Source organism: Bos mutus, chromosome 2 (assembly GCF_027580195.1).
Source record: "Bos mutus isolate GX-2022 chromosome 2, NWIPB_WYAK_1.1, whole genome shotgun sequence".
NCBI lineage: Eukaryota > Metazoa > Chordata > Mammalia > Artiodactyla > Bovidae > Bos > Bos mutus.
Window position 1 is genome coordinate 47347764 of NC_091618.1, and position 21863 is coordinate 47369626.

The following is a 21863-nucleotide window of genomic DNA, read 5'->3' on the forward strand; positions in this document are numbered from 1 at the left end:
TTGGCCCCGAGCCCCACACTAGGAACTGGCAGTTCTCGCGACTCAGCCTGCCTCCCGGACCTTTTCTCTCCGGGTCCTGTTTCCGGGCGAATCGCGCGCTGAGGAACGTGTTAGTGCAGAGGGTCCCGGGACTTGGAAGAGGATTGGCGTGAACAACCATGGCCGGGCACGGCTTCCCAGTACCCCGATTCGAGGGCGTTTCGCAGGAGCAGTTCATAGAGCACCTGTATCCGCAGGTGAGGCCCTCTCGCGGGGCGGAACCACGGGGTGTCGGTGGATACCCGTTCCTACCAGTTGAGCTGCTCCGAACTGGTTTCTTGGTATCCAGGTTGTGGCGAGAAGGTTGTCAGTTGAAAGTGGCTGGTTGGCCCTGCGGCCAAGGGAGCACGTGGGGTATGTTGACGGTCTCACCTATTAAATTTTTCGGCGAGTACCCTTCCACGTTTCTGGGAAGCAGTTGGACGTCAGAGCGCTGACTACGAGAAATATTTTGCTTAATAAGCCCAGCTAGCTGCCTTGGGGGAGTTCGATCAAGGAGTCTAATACCATTACCATGGCACCCTAGGGAAATACTCCCCCGCCCCCCACTCCCCCTCCCCCCCTCCCACTCCCCTCCCCCGCCTCCCCCAGGTCTTCAAGTCTTTCGTCGAATTTCTTATAGTCTAGGGGCAGTTTCGCGCCCCATCTCCGACCCCCACCCCCCAGTAGCTTGAATGGCGCCAGTTATTCTTCACGAATTACTGGATTTGAAGGAGCAGTTTTTCACTGCACTGATCCAAAAAGGGAAGCAATGGGAATCCCACGAGAAACTTCCACTGGATTCTAACTAACATGGGTTGTAGATCAGACGTTCGATTGTTTTGTATCTGTAATTCGAACCTTAGTTCTTTAAAACAAAACTCAGAAAAATGTTAATGGGGGAGAAACTTTTTACTTGCAGTGCTTTTGCAAGGGAATCTAGGCATCAGAAAAACTGAGAATAAAGAGAGGAACAGATATTAAAAAAAAAAAACAAAACCATAAGATTACAGTTAGCCTGCTCATGATAAAGAACCCCCTCCCCCAGTAATTTTACTTGATATTTATATCTCTGAGGATGGTTATAGAGCTACAGTTCTGAGTGTTAAAAAAGTCAGGGATGAAGTTTTCATTTAGGAATTAGAAACCTATGGGGAGGATTCAAGTCTGCAGCAGCAGTAGGCTCGATGGGTGGTTGTCTTTCCCCACCACGGAACACATTAGTGTATAGATGCCTTCAGGACAGAATTGTGACCATCAAATAATATATGAATGTGGAAATGCTTTATAAGACGGCTAGCTAGCAAAAAGTGTTTTGTAATTTAGCCTTCCTAGACAAGACATACTGTTACAAAGAAAGCATCACTAAACATTGTAAAGTGGAAAATTGCAAATAACACTGATCACGGTGTAATAAAACTAGAAATCAATAACTAATTTGCAAAACAAGACTTTTCTAATTAAGAAACTCCTAAGAAAAGCTGTTAAGGGATATAGTCCTATCAGATTTTTAAAAATGTTTTAATAACCAACAGTGTGGTACAGTTGCATGGATAGACAGACCAGATGAATAGAGAAGAAAGTCTGAGTGACTTTATATATATATCTCCAGAGTCTGGATAAATTTTCATTCATATAGAAATTTAGCGTGTGATGAACATGACATTAAATCACTAGGGCAAAGATGAACTTTTAAATAAATGGTGCTTGGACAACTGGATAGTCACAGTCATTTATAAGATGATAAAATTAGATTTATATCTGACACCGTACACAAAAGTAATCTCCAAAAGGATCAGAGATCTAAATAAAAAAAGAAATTACATAAGTACTAGAGGAAAGCATGGATAAATTTCTTTGTAATCTAGGTCTATGGAAGGGTTTCCTTATGACTCAAGTGTAGTAAAAGAACATTAAAATTTGAGTACATCAAATTCAAACTGGGAGGGAAATATTACAATATATATTTTATTAAATGTCAGCGAAAGCACATGTATGTAAAGAACTTTTAAAAATTAATGAGGAAGCAGGCAAAAATCTGATTAAAAAGTGAACAGTTGACAGAAAGATAAAAATGGCCTCTAAACACATGAAAAGACATTCAGCTTTACTCATAAGAGAATTTAAAAAATAGATACCATTTATGTATCATATTGGCAAAAATCAAAAGGCTTTAATAATACACTCTTTGTGAGTCTGTGAGGAAACTGGCACTCACATTTTATGCCAAGTCCTTTCATGCATTGGAGAAGGAAATGGCAACCCACTCCAGTGTTCTTGCCTGGAGAATCCCGGGGGTGGTGGAGCCTGATGGGCTGCCGTCTATGGGGTCGCACAGAGTCGGACACGACTGAAGGGACTTAGCAGCAGTAGCAGCAGTACAAGCCTAATGGAGGGGAATTTGGCATATCTAACAAAGTTGTTGATATGTTTACTTTTTGAACTGTGGTGTTGGAGAAGACTCTTGAGAGTCCCTTGGACTGCAAGGAGATCCAGCCAGTCCATTCTGAAGGAGATCAGCCCTGGGATTTCTTTGGAGGGAATGATGCTAAAGCTGAAACTCCAGTACTTTGGCCACCTCATGCGAAGAGTTGACTCATTCGAAAAGACTGATGCTGGGAAGGATTGGGGGCAGGAGGAGAAGGGGACGACAGAGGATGAGATGGCTGGATGGCATCACTGACTTGATGGACGTGAGTCTGAGTGAACTCCGGGAGTTGGTGATGGACAGGGAGGCCTGGCGTGCTTCGATTCATGGTGTCGAGAAGAGTCGGACATGACTGAGCGACTGAACTGAACTGAACTGAGTTCCTCTTCAGGAGTTTACTTTGGGGATGTACTTCAACAGAATGAAAATATCTAGTATTTATTATGTTTGAGAATGATTACAAATAACCTAAAAAACCTACTATAGGAGACAGATTAAATTTTCCATTTACACTATAGTGTGCTAAGTTGTAAAAGAACAATGAGAAAATCTAAACTGATAGCAGTGATTTTCAGGATATAATTTTAAATTAAAAAGAAAAAATTACAAAAGATAATTTATAAATAATTTTGTATAAAAAAGTAAGGAAATTTATATGGTTTTTGATCACTTTGCAAAAAAGAAACATGGGGATGATAAGCCAGATGTTAATGAGACTGGTTATCTATAGGGGTTGAGTGATTACAACATGGGTGAGTATAGATGCAGTGACCTTTTTTATATAATTTTGACTTTGGAGATCACGTTAATGTTTTATATTCTGAAATAATAGTAATAATAAAATTAACATGGATAAGGAATAATTTTAAAAAAGCCAAACTCTAGTATAGAATATTAAAAATAACAAGTGAACCTAATTAAGGGAGAGAGGAGAAGTAACCTAAGTCACTTTTGAACACAGTACTTTGATTATGAATTTGGAATGTGTTAGTTGCCCAGTCATGTCCAACTCTGCAACCCCAGGGACTGGAGCCTGCCAGGCTCCTCTTTGGAATTTCCCAGGCAAGAATACTGGAGTGCATTGCCATTTCCTTCTCCAGGGGATCTTCCTGACCCAGGGATCAAACATGGGTCTCTTGCATTGCAGGTAGACACTTTACCATCTGAGCCACCAGGGAAGCCCATACTTTGATTGTATGGCAGTCTAAAAACAAAAAGAACTATAAACAATGCTGAATTCTAGTTTGTATACTTTTTTACAGTGGTATAACTTAGCAGTTGTAGAGGTACTTAGTGTGAATTCTGGGATTGTGCAACTGATTAAACATTGAAGATGATTGGAACCAGGTTTCTCAGGAAGACAGCAGGTAGTTTACAAATATATGAACAAGAAATTTTGAAATAAATGTTGTGGTATAAGTTTGGAATTAGGTAACCATATTGGAAGTATCATGATTCATCATATATCCGTTAAGACTGTGTGTGTGTGTGTGTGTATAGTACATATTGAGAGAGAGAAATATAACCATATGCATATGTAGTGTGTGGGAGGAGGTGTATATTGGGGGGGGGGTGGAGGGAGTGAGTATATACACACCTTCATGTGTTTCCTAGCTCTGGTCCCTGAGAAGGCCTATATGTAATGACACATCAATAGTCATGAACACATTCAGCACCCAGATCATTGTTTCTAAACAGCATTCCCCACTAGAAGAAACCAGAGCTACTTGAAGAAATAACTGTAGGGCTGGGACAGAGAGGTAAAAGAATACTGGATTATAAAGTAAGACTTGCTCAGGCAGAAAGTCATAAGAGTCAGCTTGAAGGTATTCTTACTGGCCAACTCTGGGATAACTTGAGCTTCAAAATTATATCAGTGGATTATAACTCAATGGAAAAAAAAAGAATGAATGGAGAAGTTAGAGCTAATTCTTACATTAGAATACTAACTAGTACGTGTAGAAGGTGATTTTTTTTTTAATCACGGTTTCTGCACTCAGCAATACTGAGTGGTACATTCTTTGCAGAAACGCATAAGCTGAATCTAATCATGGAGAAGCATCATGTAAATTCCTATTGAAGGACATTCTGTAAGATAACTAGCCTGTGCTCTTCAAAAAATGTCCAGGTCATAGAAGAACAAGTCTGAGAAACTGTTCCAGATTAAAAGAGGTGTCGGAGGAGGCAATGGCAGCCCACTCCAGTACTCTTGCCTGGAAAATCCCATGGGTGGAGGAGCCTGGTAGGCTGCAGTCCATGGGGTCGCACAGAGTCGGACACGACTGAGGGACTTCACTTTCACTTTTCACTTTCATGCATTGGAGAAGGAAATGGCAACCCACTCTAGTGTTCTTGCCTGGAGAATCCCAGGGACCGGGGAGCCTGGTGGGCTGTCGTCTATGGGGTCGCACAGAGTTGGACACGACTGAAGCGACTTAGCAGCAGGAATTAAATGCAGTGTGGAATCTCAGAAGTTGGGAAAAAATACAGAGACAATTAGCAAAATTTGGATACAAGCTGGATTAGATAAAAGTATTGTAGCTGTTAAATATAATTTTGATAATTATTCTGTGGTTATACAAAAGAATGTCTTTGTTCTCAGAAAATATGCTCAAGTTTTAGAGATAAAGGAGCATGATAGAGACAGTTTGGAAAACTACTCTGAAATAGTTTAGAAAAAATTAAATTATTTTTAATATGTCTCCATACACACATTGCAAGAGTGAGAGCAGATGGTAAAGTAAGTGGGGCAAAGTGTTAAATTAGCAACTCGTGACTCAGAGTAAATGGTATATGGGAGTTCTTTGTAATGTTCTTGTAACTTTTCCATAAGTTTAGAATGGTTATCAAAGTAAAAAGTTGCAAACAATATTTGACTATAAAGTACAAATTTTAATCAGTTGTATTTTTTGTTATATATAACACTCATAAAAATGCTTTAAATAATATTCGGACTTCTCTTGTTTCTAAGCTTATGATAGTATTGCTGTTTGGTTTGGTTTTGTTTTCCTAATGCTGAAATTGTGTTCTAAGTATATTACATAGTTTCCTCTTCCTGCTTTAGTTACAGCATGAATTGTCAGAAGATCTGATTTTGAGCATCTTGGGATCAATAGTCATTTTTTATTTGTTTTTAGCCCTTTATTACCCAATATAACTCTTGATATATTGTTGGTTTTCCGTAATTTTTGTTGATTTTTCCCACACAGAGAAAACCTCTAGTGCTAGAAGGAATTGATTTGGGAGCATGTACAAGCAAATGGACAGTGGATTACCTCAGCCAAGTCGGAGGGAGGAAAGAGGTGAAAATTCATGTTGCTGCAGTTGCCCAGATGGACTTCATTAGTAAAAACTTTGTATATAGGTATTTTCTTCTGAGGTTTACTCTGGGGATACACGTAACTTTTTTTAAACCTGTAAAATATTTTTGCATTGTTATACAAAGACCATATGGCATTTTCTCTCTTGGCTTGTTTGATATAATTATAGAATAGCTTACTAATTTTTAAAGAATGGCTTTTAAAAGACAAGAATTCTCAGCTTACATAATTATACAAAGACGTTTCCAAAGACTATTTTAAAAATAGAGTGTATACCCAATACCCTCTGGAGTTATGGAAAGAGCAGAGAATTTCTGTAACTAGAGTTAGATTACATCTAAAGCTGGATGTGCAGTATTCATTTAGTGCTTCATTGATTAGTTGATCTTCCCACATCAGTAATTGTTATCTAGAGTTGTAAATTCTAAACTTTTCCTTCATAACCTGTTTTAATTTTAAATGCCCTATTTTTGGAAGATTTTCTACTTCCAGATTGTTTTTAGTTAAGTATAAGCTCCTGTTTTTTTTTTTTCTTTCTGCCCTCTCCAGAAATATAAGACAGGTGGTTGCTATGTTTGGTATAATCTTTTGTCAACTTGGATAAATATGACTTAATTTTCTTTTTTGACAAAATAATCTTAAATATGTTAAATTTCCCTCATGGTTGTCGTTTTATGTTTTGGGATGTCTTAAAAGATAGTTGAAAGCTGTGGTATGTCTGAACTTGAAAGCTTTAAATGCTGTAATCTTATAGTTTTACTATGCTGTTTATTCCCATGAGTTTATTCCCTTGAGTTTTACTAAAAATGTTAAATTTAAAAACGATTTTCAAATTCTGAGCACGTGTAGTTTCCAGTAAATCCAGTCTATTGAAAAACCATGTTCACAAAAGACTGATTTTTTAAAGAAAGGTGGCTCTCACTGTTCCTTCCAGAGTTTAGAGATGAGCTAAACAGAGCTTCCAGTGTCCAGGGTCATACTTTTCTCATTAGAGTTTTCCAAGTTCGTATAGTAGCTTGCCAAACCGTTTCTTGGTATTTGATTCTTTGAATATTTGCTGTTACAGTTTTGGTTTTTAATAGGCCATGAATTGAATTTAATTGCCATAAATTTTTCCAAGTGTAAGAACTTTTCATTTTTTATTAAACAAGAAAGTGGAAGAAAGTGCTGGAATGATGAGTGTTTCTCAGCCTGCAGTTAATGATGTTTATTTTCCAGGGAAGCCCAGTGCTGTAACAAATGGGTATTGAAACTTCATCTTGAATTGCCTTAATGTTATGTCATGTCCTATAAACTTTTCAAAACATGTTTTTGAAGCACGTATATTATGTAATAGTTCCTATTCCAGCTCCTCTAAGCCTTTCACTAGAGCTGCTAAAGAGTTGCAAGGTTATTTGCTTAGAGACAGAAGGAAAACAGATGTAGTCATTTTTGCAGTTATTGGGGAACAGGAAAGAAGGGAGGCATCTAGGCCACAGAGAGAGGCTGGAAAGTAAGAGAACCTACACACGTATCTCATTATTAACACTTTAGATTAAGGTTTCATTTCTGCTTTTTAAACACTTGAAGATAAATATATTCCCAAGTCTTGGCTTTTACTTCTTTCCTCATGGTAGCTCTTACTGTTCTTCCAGAATCCATATACATAAAAATGAAGAGTCTTGAAAGGATACTGTTGGTATTCTCTCCATAGGTTTTTTTTCCCCAAGTCTGAGTCTTACATGAGCTTTGCTTTGCTGCTTCTGCCCATCACATCCACATCGTCTAACTCCTGCCATCCTGCTCTTATTGTTTGTTACACTTTCCTCATTCCTGATCTTGGAAAGAAACCTTTCCAAAATGGGGAACAGAACAGTAAGGATTTTTTTTTTCTTTTTCTGAATGTTGTTAACTGCTTGCTGCTATGTTGCCATTATTGTTAACCCCACCATCTATCTTTTATCGAACATTTCTTATATATCAGGTACTGTGCATCCTAGATTATATTACTCATTTAAATGTCTATGAGGTAGATTTTTTAACCGATAATTATACAGATGAGAAAATGGAAGCTTAAAAATGTTAAAAAATTTACTCAAGATTGTAAATATAGCTTGAAATGATGGAACCAAGACTTATTCCCACATTTGCCTGACTCCACAGAGTCCTAACAGTTCTAATCCCTCTTGGATACTACCTCACTTGCTGGTCTACGTCAGTCCAGACAAGTGGAGCATCGTATAGCAGGTGCTCTTCTTACTGAAACGTGTGTAGGATAGACCTGAAGGCCAAGGAACTTCCCAGTTGATATGCCTGTTTCCCCCCTCTCTCAGCTTTGCTTCTGTAGAAGCTTGGATGGTACTACTAAAGGAGAAGGTTGCTGAGGCCACCCAAGTTCTGCTTTGGACTGAACTACTCTACCTGGCCTGTTCTTGTAAAAGTCTTAGGTTCTCTTTAAGACCTTAGCAACTGCACCAATTACAGAGGTAGCTCTGGCCTGCAGAGGCTTCTGTATTATTTCCAAACTCTTCAAAAGGTGCTTTGGTAGAAATGAAGGGTGTACAGTGAGATCAGAGATGGAAAACATTGAACAAATAAATTTGTTGATATTATTAGCCAGAAACTATAGTAGTAGATTGGTCTGAGTGACAGCCCTCTTTCTTCTCTCCTGCAGTGTCCACTGTACATAATTATCAGTAGTGTCCTCAAATTCAGATTGACACCTGCTAGTCCAGAATCTGGCATCAGATTCGCTTCGCTTTGCAAAGGGGTACAAGGCAGGAAACAGCATCCTAGCAGGATAGTATCAGTAGAGTCCTTATACCAATCCAAAAGCCATTTTTGGCTCACTAAGTGATAACTTCCTTGTAAGGGAACAAGACTAGAGGTAGATACAGAGATACCCTAGTTTAGTTAAGCTACATAGTCCACAGAAACCTGTAGCATAAGATGACTATGATCTTAGTTTCTCAGTTTCTCCAAGGGACATGCTCAGTTACTGAGTTATACTGCACACAGGGAAGCCACATCCTCTGCTTCCCAACAATTTAAGAGTTCAGTCACCATCCTTCTAGTCGAGACATAATAAATAATTGTTTTTTTGCTGAGATTTGCTTCCCTTGTGGCTCAGCTGGTAAAGAATCTGCCTGCAATGCGGGAGACATGGGTTCAGTCCCTGAACCCGGTTGGGAAGATCCCCTGGAGAAGGGAAAGCCTACCCACTCTAGTATTCTGGCCTGGAGAATTTCATGGGCTATATATAGTCCATGGAGTCACAAAGAGTTGGACACGACTGAGCGACTCACTTTCACTTTGCCGAGATGCGTGGCATGTGGAATCTTAGTTCCCTAACCAAGGATCAAACCTATGCCCCCTGCATTGGGAGCACAGTCTGAACCACTAGACCTCCAGGGAATTCCCAGAGGGTCTTTTTCTTTTCAGTAAACGGTGTTATCTGTTCTAATAGCTGACATTCCACATTTATGTTAACCCACTATGTTTCTTGGAAAACATTGCATGGTCATCTTCTTACAAGGAAATCTTACCTCCCTGTTACAGAGTTCGAGTGGAGAAATATTTGTTAGTAAGAGCGAAAGATTACAACTCCTAATGAGAGGTGTGGAGGCTAGAGTGTAGTGACCCAGATGCCTTTGATGATGTCATTTTCTGTTTGATGTTTCTGATAAGGTATCATCTTCAGGTAGTGGGTAGTACTTTTGATTCTAGAAGATTGAACAGATAGGATATGACTCAGAAAAGGTAATCCTCAGACTCAAAAGAGTGAGGTAAAGGAAACAAACCTTGCTTCTACAGTGTTCAATCCTGTTTACCAGGATGGAAGGAGATGGGCCTTTGGGAAGAAATATTTAAGAATAAAATTTGATCATTTCACTGGAATCCTTGAGCTATTACTCAGAAGCCTGAAGTGATAGAATGTGGTGTAGAAGGGGGAGAGCAGTTTTGTTTGGTTGTGCCAGAAGGCAGGCAGGTAGGTTGGTGAGAAGGGGAGGGGCTTTGTCTTCATGGGCTGTTTGCTTGTTTTCTCTTCTGCAGTAGCACTAGTAGTTTGCCTTGTTCATCCCGAGACTTGTTTTGCCACGGAACTTGAAAATTAGTAGCACTAAAAGCTTGCAAGTTTGTATATTTCCATATATACCATAAAACCAGAAACATTTTTCTAACAAAAACTTGGAATAGGAGTATATTGACATATGAGAAGGATCCATCTGTACTGTAGATCTAAAAATCTTTAATTTTTTGAAAGCAAAATTTCAGACAACCTAAGTCAAATAAGCTCAACTCTAAATGAAGTTTGAAAGCTTAGAATTCCACATAATAGGTTATAATAAAAATTATGGATACTGTGTTGTAAAACAGAAGATTATATCAAACTCCAGCAAACAGTATGTGTGTGTATAGTGGCTAGAGTATTACTAGTTTATTTTTACTAAGTCCAAGGATTCTTTTGTGTTTATTTCAGAACTTTACCTTTTGACAAGTTGGTACTAAGGGCAGCTGAAGAAAAGCATACAGAATTCTTTATTTCAGAGGTAATTGTTTTTAACACAATTTCTTAAGAAAACATTAATATGTAATCACTAAATTATTTTCTTATAAAAGAATGTTAGATATATGAGAACTATAGCTTTCCATATATCCTAGCTGTGCTATTTATTAGATCTCAAACCTTGTCCTCATTACCTTTCTGTGCTTTGGTATTCTCATCTGTAAAATAGGAACAGTAATAGTACTTATTTCATAAGTTTTTTGTGACAGTTAGCTCTATAAAATCTGTACTCAGCACAGTGCCTGATAGGTAGGAATTACTGAATGTTAGTTATTAATACTATATCCTCTGAAAATGCTTTGGTCTGATATGCCAAGTTCAGATGATAAAAAGGAGAACTTTGTTAACTCTGTTAACAAAGACAAAAGACTATTTCTATATTTTTTATTGTTATTAATGTGATTTCTGTTGTGTGTATTTGCTATAACATTTGTTCAGGATTATATGCAGAAGAATTCTACTTATTTACATAATAATCCAGCTTAAAATAATGCAAAATAGAATTTAAATATCTTGAGATGAGACATTGAGGCATTTATAAATACATTAAAAAAAAGTTTATTGTGTTATCTCAAAAGCACATTTGAAAAATAAACTGCTTTTTAAGCTTTGAAGAAAGCTGTTGTCTGCATCTGAGCCAGCTGGGTGATGGTCAGTTTGGTGGTAAAAGGTATTACATTTTCTCTGTTCTTTCATCACATGATGTTTTATCCCTACAGAAATCCCAGATGTCTGATTCTAATTGTATGACTAGAATATCTGCAAAACTGATTCCATTAGCTATATCTGAAAAATGTGTTTTAGCTTTACAGTCATGCTTTAACATGTATGTTCAGCTGCACTTTGGTACTTTCCTGTCCAAGGGTAATGAGTGGCACAGATTTAAATAGCCATGAAATGTCAAGTGAAATAAAGGAAATAGGGACAAGGTAATGGTAAAGCCTAAAAGTTAGGGCGATGTGTAAGATGAATTGGACTGTCAGTTCAGTTCTCTGGGAGACACATTCTGCGATGAAACTAGGACTACAAAAGACTTATTGGGGAAAATACCTGTGAAAGAAAAGGAGAAGATTTGGGTAGAGGGTGCCATCAGGCAATGATCCAAAGCTGACAAACTCTCTGCCAGCTCCATGTGGAACTCCTGAGCAAAGACTACTTCCTAGAGGAATCCTGTCCAGGGTGGCAGTGTCTAGGCCTTTTACCATCTTGCTTAGTCATTGGTTGAGGCTACCCTAGAAAGAGCACGACAGTTCAAAGGGTGAGGCGGACCTGAAGGAGTTAACAGCTGGCAGCTGTATGTTTATCACACTCCTTGCAATTAATGAATCTTTTCTTGAAGAGGGTTGTGTGGTGTATCTCTGTATCTGCCACATAAATATATATTTTAAATCCTGAAACATTAGAACTGGTAGAAAACTCTTAGAATTTTGAAGAACAGACTTTGAAACCTGTGAAAGTGAAAGTGTTAGTCACTTAGTCTTGTCCCACTCTTTGCAACCCCATGGACTTAGCCTCTGTCCATGGAATTCTCCAAGCAAGAATACTGAAGTGGGTTGCCATTCCCTTCTTCAGAGGATCTTCCCAACCCAGGGATCGAACGTGGATATCCAAATTGCAGGCAGATTCTTTGCTGTCTGAGCCAGCAGGCAAGCCCTGAACCTGTTTAGCTAGTAATAAATTTATGAAACTTATCTGATATGGTACTAGTTAAAATTTTAAAATCAGTAAATCTTGGATTTAAGTAAAATTTGTGAACACAGATGTATAATATATTGTTATGATAAATGAGATATATTTTGAAGTTTGTGCTATAATGGTCAATTTAAGTATAAAAGGCAGAATTCTTGTGTTGTGTTGCCCCTGTGTTTGACCTGATGTGGCTCAGTTTACTAGTTATTACAGAAAATACAGGCGATGTATACTTCATAATTCAAATAATTCCCTATTAGAGCTACTTAATGGAGAAGGAAATGGCAACCCACTCCAGTATTCTTGCCTAGAGAATCCTAGGGACAGGGGAGCCTGGTGGGCTGCCATCTATGGGGTCACACAGAGTCAGACACGACTGAAGCGACTTAGCAGCAGCAGCAGCAGAGCTACTTAATAAAGTTATAGTTGACAGTTTTTTAAAGCATCAACTTAAGTTTATTACTATAAGCTGACATAGTTCTAATTCATACCTGAGCTGACTCTTGATGATTTGGGTTGAGAATTATGATTAAGGATAAGCTTAGCTTTGTAAAATACAATGTTTCAGATTTTTTAAAAAATTAGTTTTAAAAGTATAAAGTATTCTATATTATCTTCTATATTTGCATTATATTAATAAAGTTTGTTGTTGGCCTTCAATGATACTCTGAGATCATGTGTTATAAAAATGGGATTTCTGTAAAGTCTGAAGATGCTAATTAAGATTGTAAATAATTTAGAATATAAAGTCTAAATTAAGCTTTAGATGTGATATGCATGTGTTGCCTTTATAAAGAATTTATTTTACCTGATGTTTTGTGGATCCTGTCATTGTTACAAGCACGTAGAGAGACATTTCTTCATATGGCCACCAGAGAGCATTAGTAGAAAGGGAAGAAAATGGAACTTTTTTTAAAAATGACTTAATTGGGTTAGATTTTCACATTTATTCCCTTTTGTCTTTACTTTCTGATATTTTTAAGTGAATACTGATGTTGTTTTTCTTTGGCTTGTTTAAGGATGAGAAGTACTACCTCCGATCACTTGGAGAAGACCCTAGAAAGGTAAGAATTCTGAATGTGAAGTTATCTAATCTTTCCACAGTTAAGGAATCTATTCTACTTATTTTGCAGACGGCCATTCAGTTAATAAAATATAATCTAAAATGATATAAAAAACCTGGATAATTCATATATATGTATTTAGGATCAAATTAATATGCACACAGTTAAGGAGCAGTCCCTAAAATGATCAAGTCAGATTCTGTCTTTTCTCTTTATGGCACATTATTTCTTCACCTTCTTTTAGTTTTCTCTCTTAGGAGAAGCCCCAGGTTTTACATAGTTGATAACATTCAAGTTAATGACTCTTACATTTAAGTAGGTTGTATGATTCTTGCTTAGAGTAAGATGAACTTTCCTATTAATGAAGTATATAAAGGTTAACAATAGTAGTATCATTGAATGTATTATTACAGTCTGTCATTCTTTCACTTAAAAGGTCATGTGTTGGCTGTGGTCACATCCTAGTATTTTAAAACAGTGAGCAGAATTTTGCACCATTCCTCCATGATATCATGGGCTTTGATGGCAGCCTTAGATAAAATAAGCATTACTCCAATATTGTGAAATAAAATTCTCATTGTATTTCTCTCAATGCAGGATGTTGCAGATATCAGAAAGCAGTTTCCTTTATTGGAAGGAGATATTAAGTTTCCAAAATTCTTCAAAGAAGAGCAGTTCTTTTCCAGTGTTTTTCGAATCAGCTCACCAGGGTTACAACTTTGGACACACTATGATGTATGCTACATAAAATGCGAAATCTAAAACTACAGTAGCCTTTAGAATTTATAGACTGAACATTCACAGTATTAACTTTTGGGAGGCTACCCTGAAGTTCTCTGACATGTAATTTGCTGAAACATGAGGTTTAAAAACAGGTGCTCTGCCAGGCAGTGGTAATGGAGTAAATTATTTAGTTAATGCGAGAGCCTAGTTTGGAGAAGGCAATGGCACCCCACTCCAGTACTCTTGCCTGGAAAATCCCATGGACGGAGGAGCCTGGTGGCTGCAGTCCATGGGGTCGCTAAGAGTCGGACACGACTGAGCGACTTCACTTTCACTTTTCACTTTCATGCATTGGAGAAGGAAATGGCACCATACTCCAGTGTTCTTGCCTGGAGAATCCCAGGGACAGGGGAGCCTGGTGGGCTGCCATCTATGGGGTCACATAGAGTCGGACATGACTGAAGCGACTTAGCAGCAGCAGCAGAGCCTAGTTAGTTTCTTACATTTGCATTTCTCTATTCATCATTATAAATATATATACTGAGTTTTTTCAAGTGTTTTTTGTTTTTTTAACATGTGGAAAATGGACACCAGATGAGGTGGGGGAAACTGAAAGTGGAAAAAATGTTGAAGTTATATATGTGACTAGATGGAACCGTTGTTTGGGAGAAAGGCAGAAGTTTGTGGAGAGTCATTTCCAACTGTAAAAATTTGGAGATAACTGGAGGTCTTAGGGTATATACCCCTTGAGAATGTCAAGTGTCTACTGTATTTATTGAGCAGTAAGATGCGCAGATATTGATCTTGACCATTTATTCTATGGTGTTACAATTTTACTTGCTTAAACATATGCATGGGCTTCCCAGGTGTCGCAGCGGTAAATAATCCACCTGCTAATGCAGGAGACACAAATGATGTGGACTCAATCCCTGGGAGGATCTCCTGGAGTAGGAGATGGCAACCCACTCCAGGATTCTTGCCTGGAATATTCCATATGCAGTGGAGCCTGGTGGGCTACAGTCCGTGGGGTCACAGAGTCGGACACAACTGAGCATGCACACGCACATGCAAACACATGCAAATAAATAGCTAAAAAACATTAAAAGTCTAGGTTTGTATTTAGTTTGGTGTTGGATAGAGAAATTTAGAAAATTTAAAGCAATATCTTGTGTGTACATTAGTTGCACAGTTGTGTCTGACTCTGTGACCCCTTGATAGGTTTCCAAAGATAGAATAAAAGTTTTAGAAGTATACTTTATAGTGTTTTATAGCTGAGGACCTCTTGGGAGGATTTTGATATAGTCTAATTAAATGAGATAGATATAAGATCTTAACATGTTTTAAGGTTTTCAGTTCAGTTCAGTTGCTCAGTCATGTCTGACTCTTTGCGACCCCATGAATCGCAGTATGCCAAGGCCTCCCTGTCCATCACCAACTCCCGGAGTTTACTCAAACTCATGTCCATTGACTTGGTGATGCCATCCAGCTATCTCATCCTCTGTTGTCCCGTTCTCCTCCTGTCCCCAATCCCTCCCAGCATCAGGGTCTTTTCCAATGAGTCAACTCTTCGCATGAGGTGGCCAAAGTACTGGAGTTTCAGCTTTAGCATCAGTCCTTCCAATGAACACCCAGAACTGATCTCCTTTAGAATGGACTGGTTGGATCTCCTTGCAGTCCAAGGGACTCTCAAGAGTCTTCTCCAACACCACAGTTTAAGGTTTTAGTTACATGAATAGTATGATGAGAAAATGATAACTCATACTTTTAACTGTATTCACAAATTTTGTGTAGTATCCATTTTATCTTAAATATGAAGTTTTTCTTAAAAATAAGTCAAAGGAATGCTAGTTATGTAGTTACAGCTTACATAAGTCATTGTTAAGGGAGAAATGCTTAGGTTGAAGTGATATGTAAATAATCATGAACATGTCTTGCTTAGTATATATTTTAATTCCTTAGCTGGGAATTAATGTAGCTCTGCCTTTTTTTTTTTTCCTTTTTCTATTTTTGGCTGCACTGTGAGGCATTTGGGATCTTAGTTCCCCAACCAGGGATTGAACCCACACCCCCTGCATTGGAAACACGTAGTCTTGATAACTGGATTGCCAGGGAAGTCCTTGTAGCTCTGCTTTTAGGATTTTTCAAAATTTGTACTAATGCAGTGTACCCTTACAAACACGATAAAAGTCAACACTGCTCCATTATTACTAAGTTCGTCAAAATTATTTGCCAAGTACGGTCCTGTCGAAATACTTTGGAAATCAGTATATTTTCCTGTAACCAAATTCTGGTTGGCCATCTCGTAAGAGCCTGTCCGTGGTTGCAGCACTACCTTGTGTTTCCTCAGCACCTGGTTTTCTAAGTGCTCTCATCCTATCATCTAATGTTGGCCTTACAGTATTCCTGGATAGATAAGTAAAATAGATACTTACCAACGTGCACGTGTGTGTGCTAAGTCGCTTCAGTTGGGTCCAGCTCTTTGCGACCCTATGGACTGTAGCCCTCCAGGCTCCTCTGGCTATGGGATTCTCCAGGCAAGAATACTAAAGTGGGCTTCATGCCCTCCTCCAGGGGATCTTCCCGACCCATGGATAGAACCAGCATTTCTTACATGTCCTGTTCTGGCAGGCAGGTTCTTTACCACTGGTACCATCTGGGAAACCCATACTTAGCAAAGGAAAGTGAAAAGTGAAAGTGAAGTCGCTGAGTTGTGTCTGACTGTTTGTGACCCCATGGACTGTGTAGCCTACCAGGCTCCTCTGTCCCTGGGATTTTCCAGGCAAGGGTACTGGAGTGGCTTGCCATTCCCTTCTCCAGGGGATCTTCCTGATACGGGGATTGAACCCAGATCTCCCACATTGTAGGCAGACACTTTACCATCTGAGCCCCCAGGGGAGTTGGTCATACTTACCAAAGGGAGCCTCAAATAGATGTAACTGCACTTGCTGTCATAATGATGAAGCAAAGGCAAACAGTGTTCTGAGCAGATTTTCTAATGGCCTGCCAGTCCTTCCCATTTTAAGGCAGTGTTGGAGAAATAGTGACACAGTTGTGTAACACATCTGTTTTCACTGTTAAATTAGAATATTACTATAAGAGTTTTAGGTAATCTGAGTCAAGCTTTATTAAAAGACAGGATTTATGGTTAACTGGAATACCATTGATTCTGTATATTAGAATTTTATGCTTTTTCATAAGTTCTTATTTGCCTTCAGGTAATGGATAACTTCTTAATACAAGTGACAGGAAAAAAGCGTGTTGTTCTGTTCAGTCCTCGAGATGCCCAATATTTATATTTATCAGGTACTATTTTTTTTTAAAGAATAAATTTCTCAAGTTTTTTTTTTAATGTCTTCATTCTCATAGAAAAACTTTGTAGGGCTTCTTCCTAATTATGATTCTTGTGTTGTATTTGTGTCTTGTATTGTGTTCTTCATTGTGTACGTGTATACATGAGATGATAGGTTATATGAAGAATGAAATTTTTAGATTATCTTGATTATGTTACATGAATGTCAGTGGTTATAAATAAAGGGTAGGTCACTGAAAATTGTCTTCAGGAGAACAGTAATTGTTCTCACAGTGTGATACAGTAAAGTAGTTGTTAAGAAAAAACAAATTTTCAAATTTATATTTGTGGTTATTTAAAAAAAAATGCTAACTGTTCAATCTATATCATCCTGTTTTGTAACTTTTCAGGTTCTAAATCAGAAGTACTGAACATAGATAACCCAGACTTAGCTAAATATCCACTGTTTTCCAAGGCTAGAAGGTATGAATGTTCCCTTAAAGCTGGAGATGTGTTATTCATTCCTGGTAAGATTTCTAGACTTCAGTAACTTGCTTTTTATACTATTTATACTCACTTGACCATTATGTGATTTTTTTTTTTAATACAAAAGTTTGTTAACTGTATCCTATCCTATACAAGATGAATTTTTATATACAAATGTGTGTGTGTTTAAAGTATGCTAAGACAGGTTCTTACAGTATTGTCTTATTTTTCAAAGACAACCTATAAATATATTATTATACTCTTAAGTTCTCTTATTAAAGGATACTAAGCAAGACACTTTATATCTGCAAAAAAATTATACTTCATGGTACTTTTAAAATCATTTTGTTTCTAAAATATTTACATGTTTTAGAACTGTCACTTAAGTAATTATGAAGAAATTATAAATACATTTCAAAGCCAAACAGAATATTTTATTAAATATCAAATGTTATAATGCAATACCTATGATGTACACTATTGGGCACTATTTTTCTACAGTCTGAATTAGTGTCACTTAATTTCTTTGAACAGTATATAGGCATTAGTTGTTAGTAACCAGTGATACAGTTAACATCTGTAATTATACAAAACTGAATACCAGAAAATTATAAAAATCAAAATATTAAGGGGTGCATTAACAAATTTGGCTTATAGTTTTACTTTTCATATATGTTAATATGTTTATAATAATACCTCTTGAGTGATAAAATTTAGTTAAAAGTATTAATAATAATATCTTATTTGGGACTAGATTATAAATTCCTTGAGGACAAAGAACCATAGTTTGTTAATCTTTGTGTTGTCCTGTTTAGTTAACTTTACATAATTGTGTATAAAAGTTCAATACCTTGACTTCTCAATCCTCACTGAAAACAGTCACAGCACACTGTGTTTTAAATCCATTGCCGTTACTTAAATTTGGGGGTTTTATATCTTGAGAGCATGGTTAAGGGTGATGCAGTTCTGCCTTATTCTGTATACAACTTTAAAAGAGAAAAAATACTGAACGTTTGCAGATATTTTGAAATAGGAGCAGAAGTCCCATCTCTGGATTTAAATTTAACAGGATGGTTAGCTTTTTTTCCGTTAACACTGAATAAGGAAAAAAAGGTTCTGAAAGAAGGAGTAGTTAAGATTAAAACCATGTTTGGAACCTGGTTTTGTAAATCAAAATATTTTAAGCTTTTGTTTTTTCTAGAGCACTCTTAGAAGGAGTTTATTTCTAAAATTTAGCATCTTATAAATCTTCCTTTCTGTCACAAGATTAAACACTTTTTAGATGTGACTAGTATTGATCTTCATCTTTGTTTTATTCTCAATTGTATTGGTTTTAGTGTTTCTTTCTTTTCACAACTAAAATATTTTGCTTATATAAAATATTTATTCTCAATTGAAAACAAAGGGAGGCTAGTAAATTTTTAAGTTAGAGAACCAAAGTAAAATATTAATTAGATACCCTCAAATAATTGAAATGTTTATAAAAATGAACTTATCTTTTCCACAACCAAAATATTTGCTTTACTTATATATATATATATATAAAGGAGCAAACATAAAGGAAAATGATTGTAATTAAACATAGGATTTATTTTTTGTAATTTCTGAAGAGTTTGGAGTGGGAGTGAATGTCTTTTGGAAGCACCTTCCATCTGAATGCTATGATAAAACGGATACCTATGGAAACAAAGATCTGACAGCAGCATCAAGAGCTGTACAAATTTTGGACAGAGCCTTAAAAACACTAGGTGAATTACCAGAGGAATACAGGGACTTCTATGCACGGCGAATGGTCTTGCACATTCAAGACAAAGCCTATAGCAAAAACTTTGAATGAATAATGAAATGAATGCAGTGAGCATAAACTTTTAAATACAGTTCAGCCCAAATATTGGAAAAGTGTAACAAGATGTAAATTAGTTTTTTAAAGATTTAATCTTTGTTACAATAGGAAAGATAAATCAATCTTCAGATGCAAATAACTAAAAAATCCAACTTAAAATGACCTAAACAATTAGAAAATCTATTGAATCATTATACATGAAGTTAGCTGATGAAAAGGGCTTCAGTATTTCTATTCCAGTGATTCCTAGGAGGGTCACCTCTGGGCTTTTTTTCTCCCCGCTGTTTTCAACTGCAGCATTGGCATCATCTAGTGCTGGCTACCCTTGTGGTCACGGGATGTTTGCCAGTAGCAGTTGGGACTGTGTGCATCTTCATCTACATGCAGTGCAGGAATCGGGGAGGATTTCAGGGGCCCTCTCTTACATGCAAAAGCTTTCCCAGAATTTGCCACCAGATGCTTGGGTCTCACTGATCTGAAGTGGCTTAGACCTGTCCACCCGCAGGCCAGTCACTGGTAAAGGATATGGAATAACTCTTAGGTCAGTTGGGTCTACTGTAGCTGGAAGTGGAATTTGTTTCCTCTGAGACACAGGAGGTATTTATGAGGGCAGAATGGGTCATTTTTAGAATATGTTTAGATAAGGAAAAAAACGTGGGCAATCAACAATATGTGTACTACATTAATCTTTTGAGCTTTTTATAACATACAGATACATAGGCCTCATCTTTGTAGAGCAGTACTTTGGGAGTTTGGCATAGGTATCTAAAAGATTTGTGGGTTTTTTTTTGATGCGTCATTAGGATCGAGAACACCTGGATTACATAATAGTAATTTGGACTTAGTTTTGTGATTTGTCCAAAGCAACTGTTTAATCTGATTGTGGTCCTGATCGTGGTTTTCTTGGTACCCAGTAAAAGTCATGCCTGCCCTTTTTTTTCAGTTTTTGAATACTCAAATCTGTTTTAATTTATACTTATGGCTAAACTTTAAGTTTTCCCCATGAGATGTTTTCTCGTATCCCCTTTTTAAAGAAAGTTTCTTTAAAAAAAAGAAAAACAAAACTAAAAAGAACGAATATATGAGAGATCTCAATAATGTTGTCATCACTGAAGACAATGAGCGTTTGTATGTGGATCTATGCCATTCTTTGTTTTGCACCTAGTAATTATATTGCAATCTCATTGAAGAGAGACCACATGTATTTACTGAACACAAATGTGCTGATACAAAGCAATCTGATTACATCGATTTAGTGCATTTCAAATATGGAGAAAATTTTCTCTAATAAAAATTATACATTCACTCATACCCTGTATTTGGAATGGATTAATTTCAGCTTTAAAAAGTGAAAGTTAGTCACTCAGTTGTGTCCGACTCTGTGATCCCATGGGCTATATAGTCTGTCAGGTTCCTCTGTCCGTGGAGTTCTCCGGGCAAGACTACTGGAGTAGCCATTCCCTTTTTCAGGGAATCTTCCAGACCCAGGGATTGAACCCAGGTCTCCTGCATTGGAGGCCAATTCTTTACTGTCTGAGCCACCAGGGAAGCCTATAAACAGTAAATTATATGGCAGCCCACTCCAGTACTCTTGCCTGGAAAATCCCACGGACAGAGCAGCCTGGTGGGCTGCAGTCCATGGGGTCGCTAAGAGGCGGACACGACTGAGCCACTTCACTTTCACTTTTCACTTTCATGCATTGGAGAAGGAAATGGCAACCGACTCCAGTGTTCTTGCCTGGAGAATCCCAGGGACAGAGGAACCTAGTGGGCTGCCATCTATGGGGTCGCACATAGTCGGACATGACTGAAGCGACTTAGCAGCAGCAGCAGCAGCATGACAAATAGGAAAAATACAAAGAAAATTATTCTAAACTTCCTAGGCATCTTTGGGAAGAAAGATGGAAGTTACTCAGGTCAACAGAGTTAGTGTGTCAGAAAAGAAATTGTTTTATAGCTAATTACCAGATTTTGATCTTTGGTTATTTCTTAGGATAAGCAAAGAACTCTTTTCCCTGAGGAAGGAAAATAAAACGATTTAGTTTGAACAGTATTTATGTCCACTCTTTAATAACCATCCCCCCCCCCCCGTTTTTGTTAGCCAATAAGAGAATCAACAAAATACCTATGTCCAGAATCATGTAGAACACTAGGAAGTAAATGTGAGATTACAATTTGCCTAATGAATAATCATTTTAATTCACTTTACTTGGAAAGTAAACTGGATGACCTTAGGCAAATTATATAATCCTTTAAGAAGCTTTCCTCATCTTTAAAGTAAAACTTGAACTTTATAGGGTTGCTACAAAAATAAAGGGGATAGCTCAAGGGCAGGCACATAGTTGATGGCTGGTGCTGGCTCCCATTTAATTATATTCCTTTGCTTAGAGAATTGAGGTGGTTCCTATTGTAGCATTAAATTGTAATATCTAGAGATGAATCCTTTAGGATGCTTTA

At 37.4% G+C, this 21863-nt stretch overlaps 1 protein-coding gene across 1 annotated transcript; it reads left to right on the top strand.

Annotated features, from left to right (window-relative positions):
- Positions 1-62: 62 nt before the first annotated feature.
- TYW5 (tRNA-yW synthesizing protein 5) lies at positions 63-19525 on the top strand. Its single transcript, XM_070388590.1, is given in 8 exon segments — positions 63-236; positions 5656-5810; positions 10226-10295; positions 13021-13065; positions 13663-13800; positions 17004-17091; positions 17488-17604; positions 19114-19525. Coding segments are annotated over 8 exon segments (978 nt in total). The 5' UTR covers positions 63-158; the 3' UTR covers positions 19401-19525.
- Positions 19526-21863: the final 2338 nt, after the last annotated feature.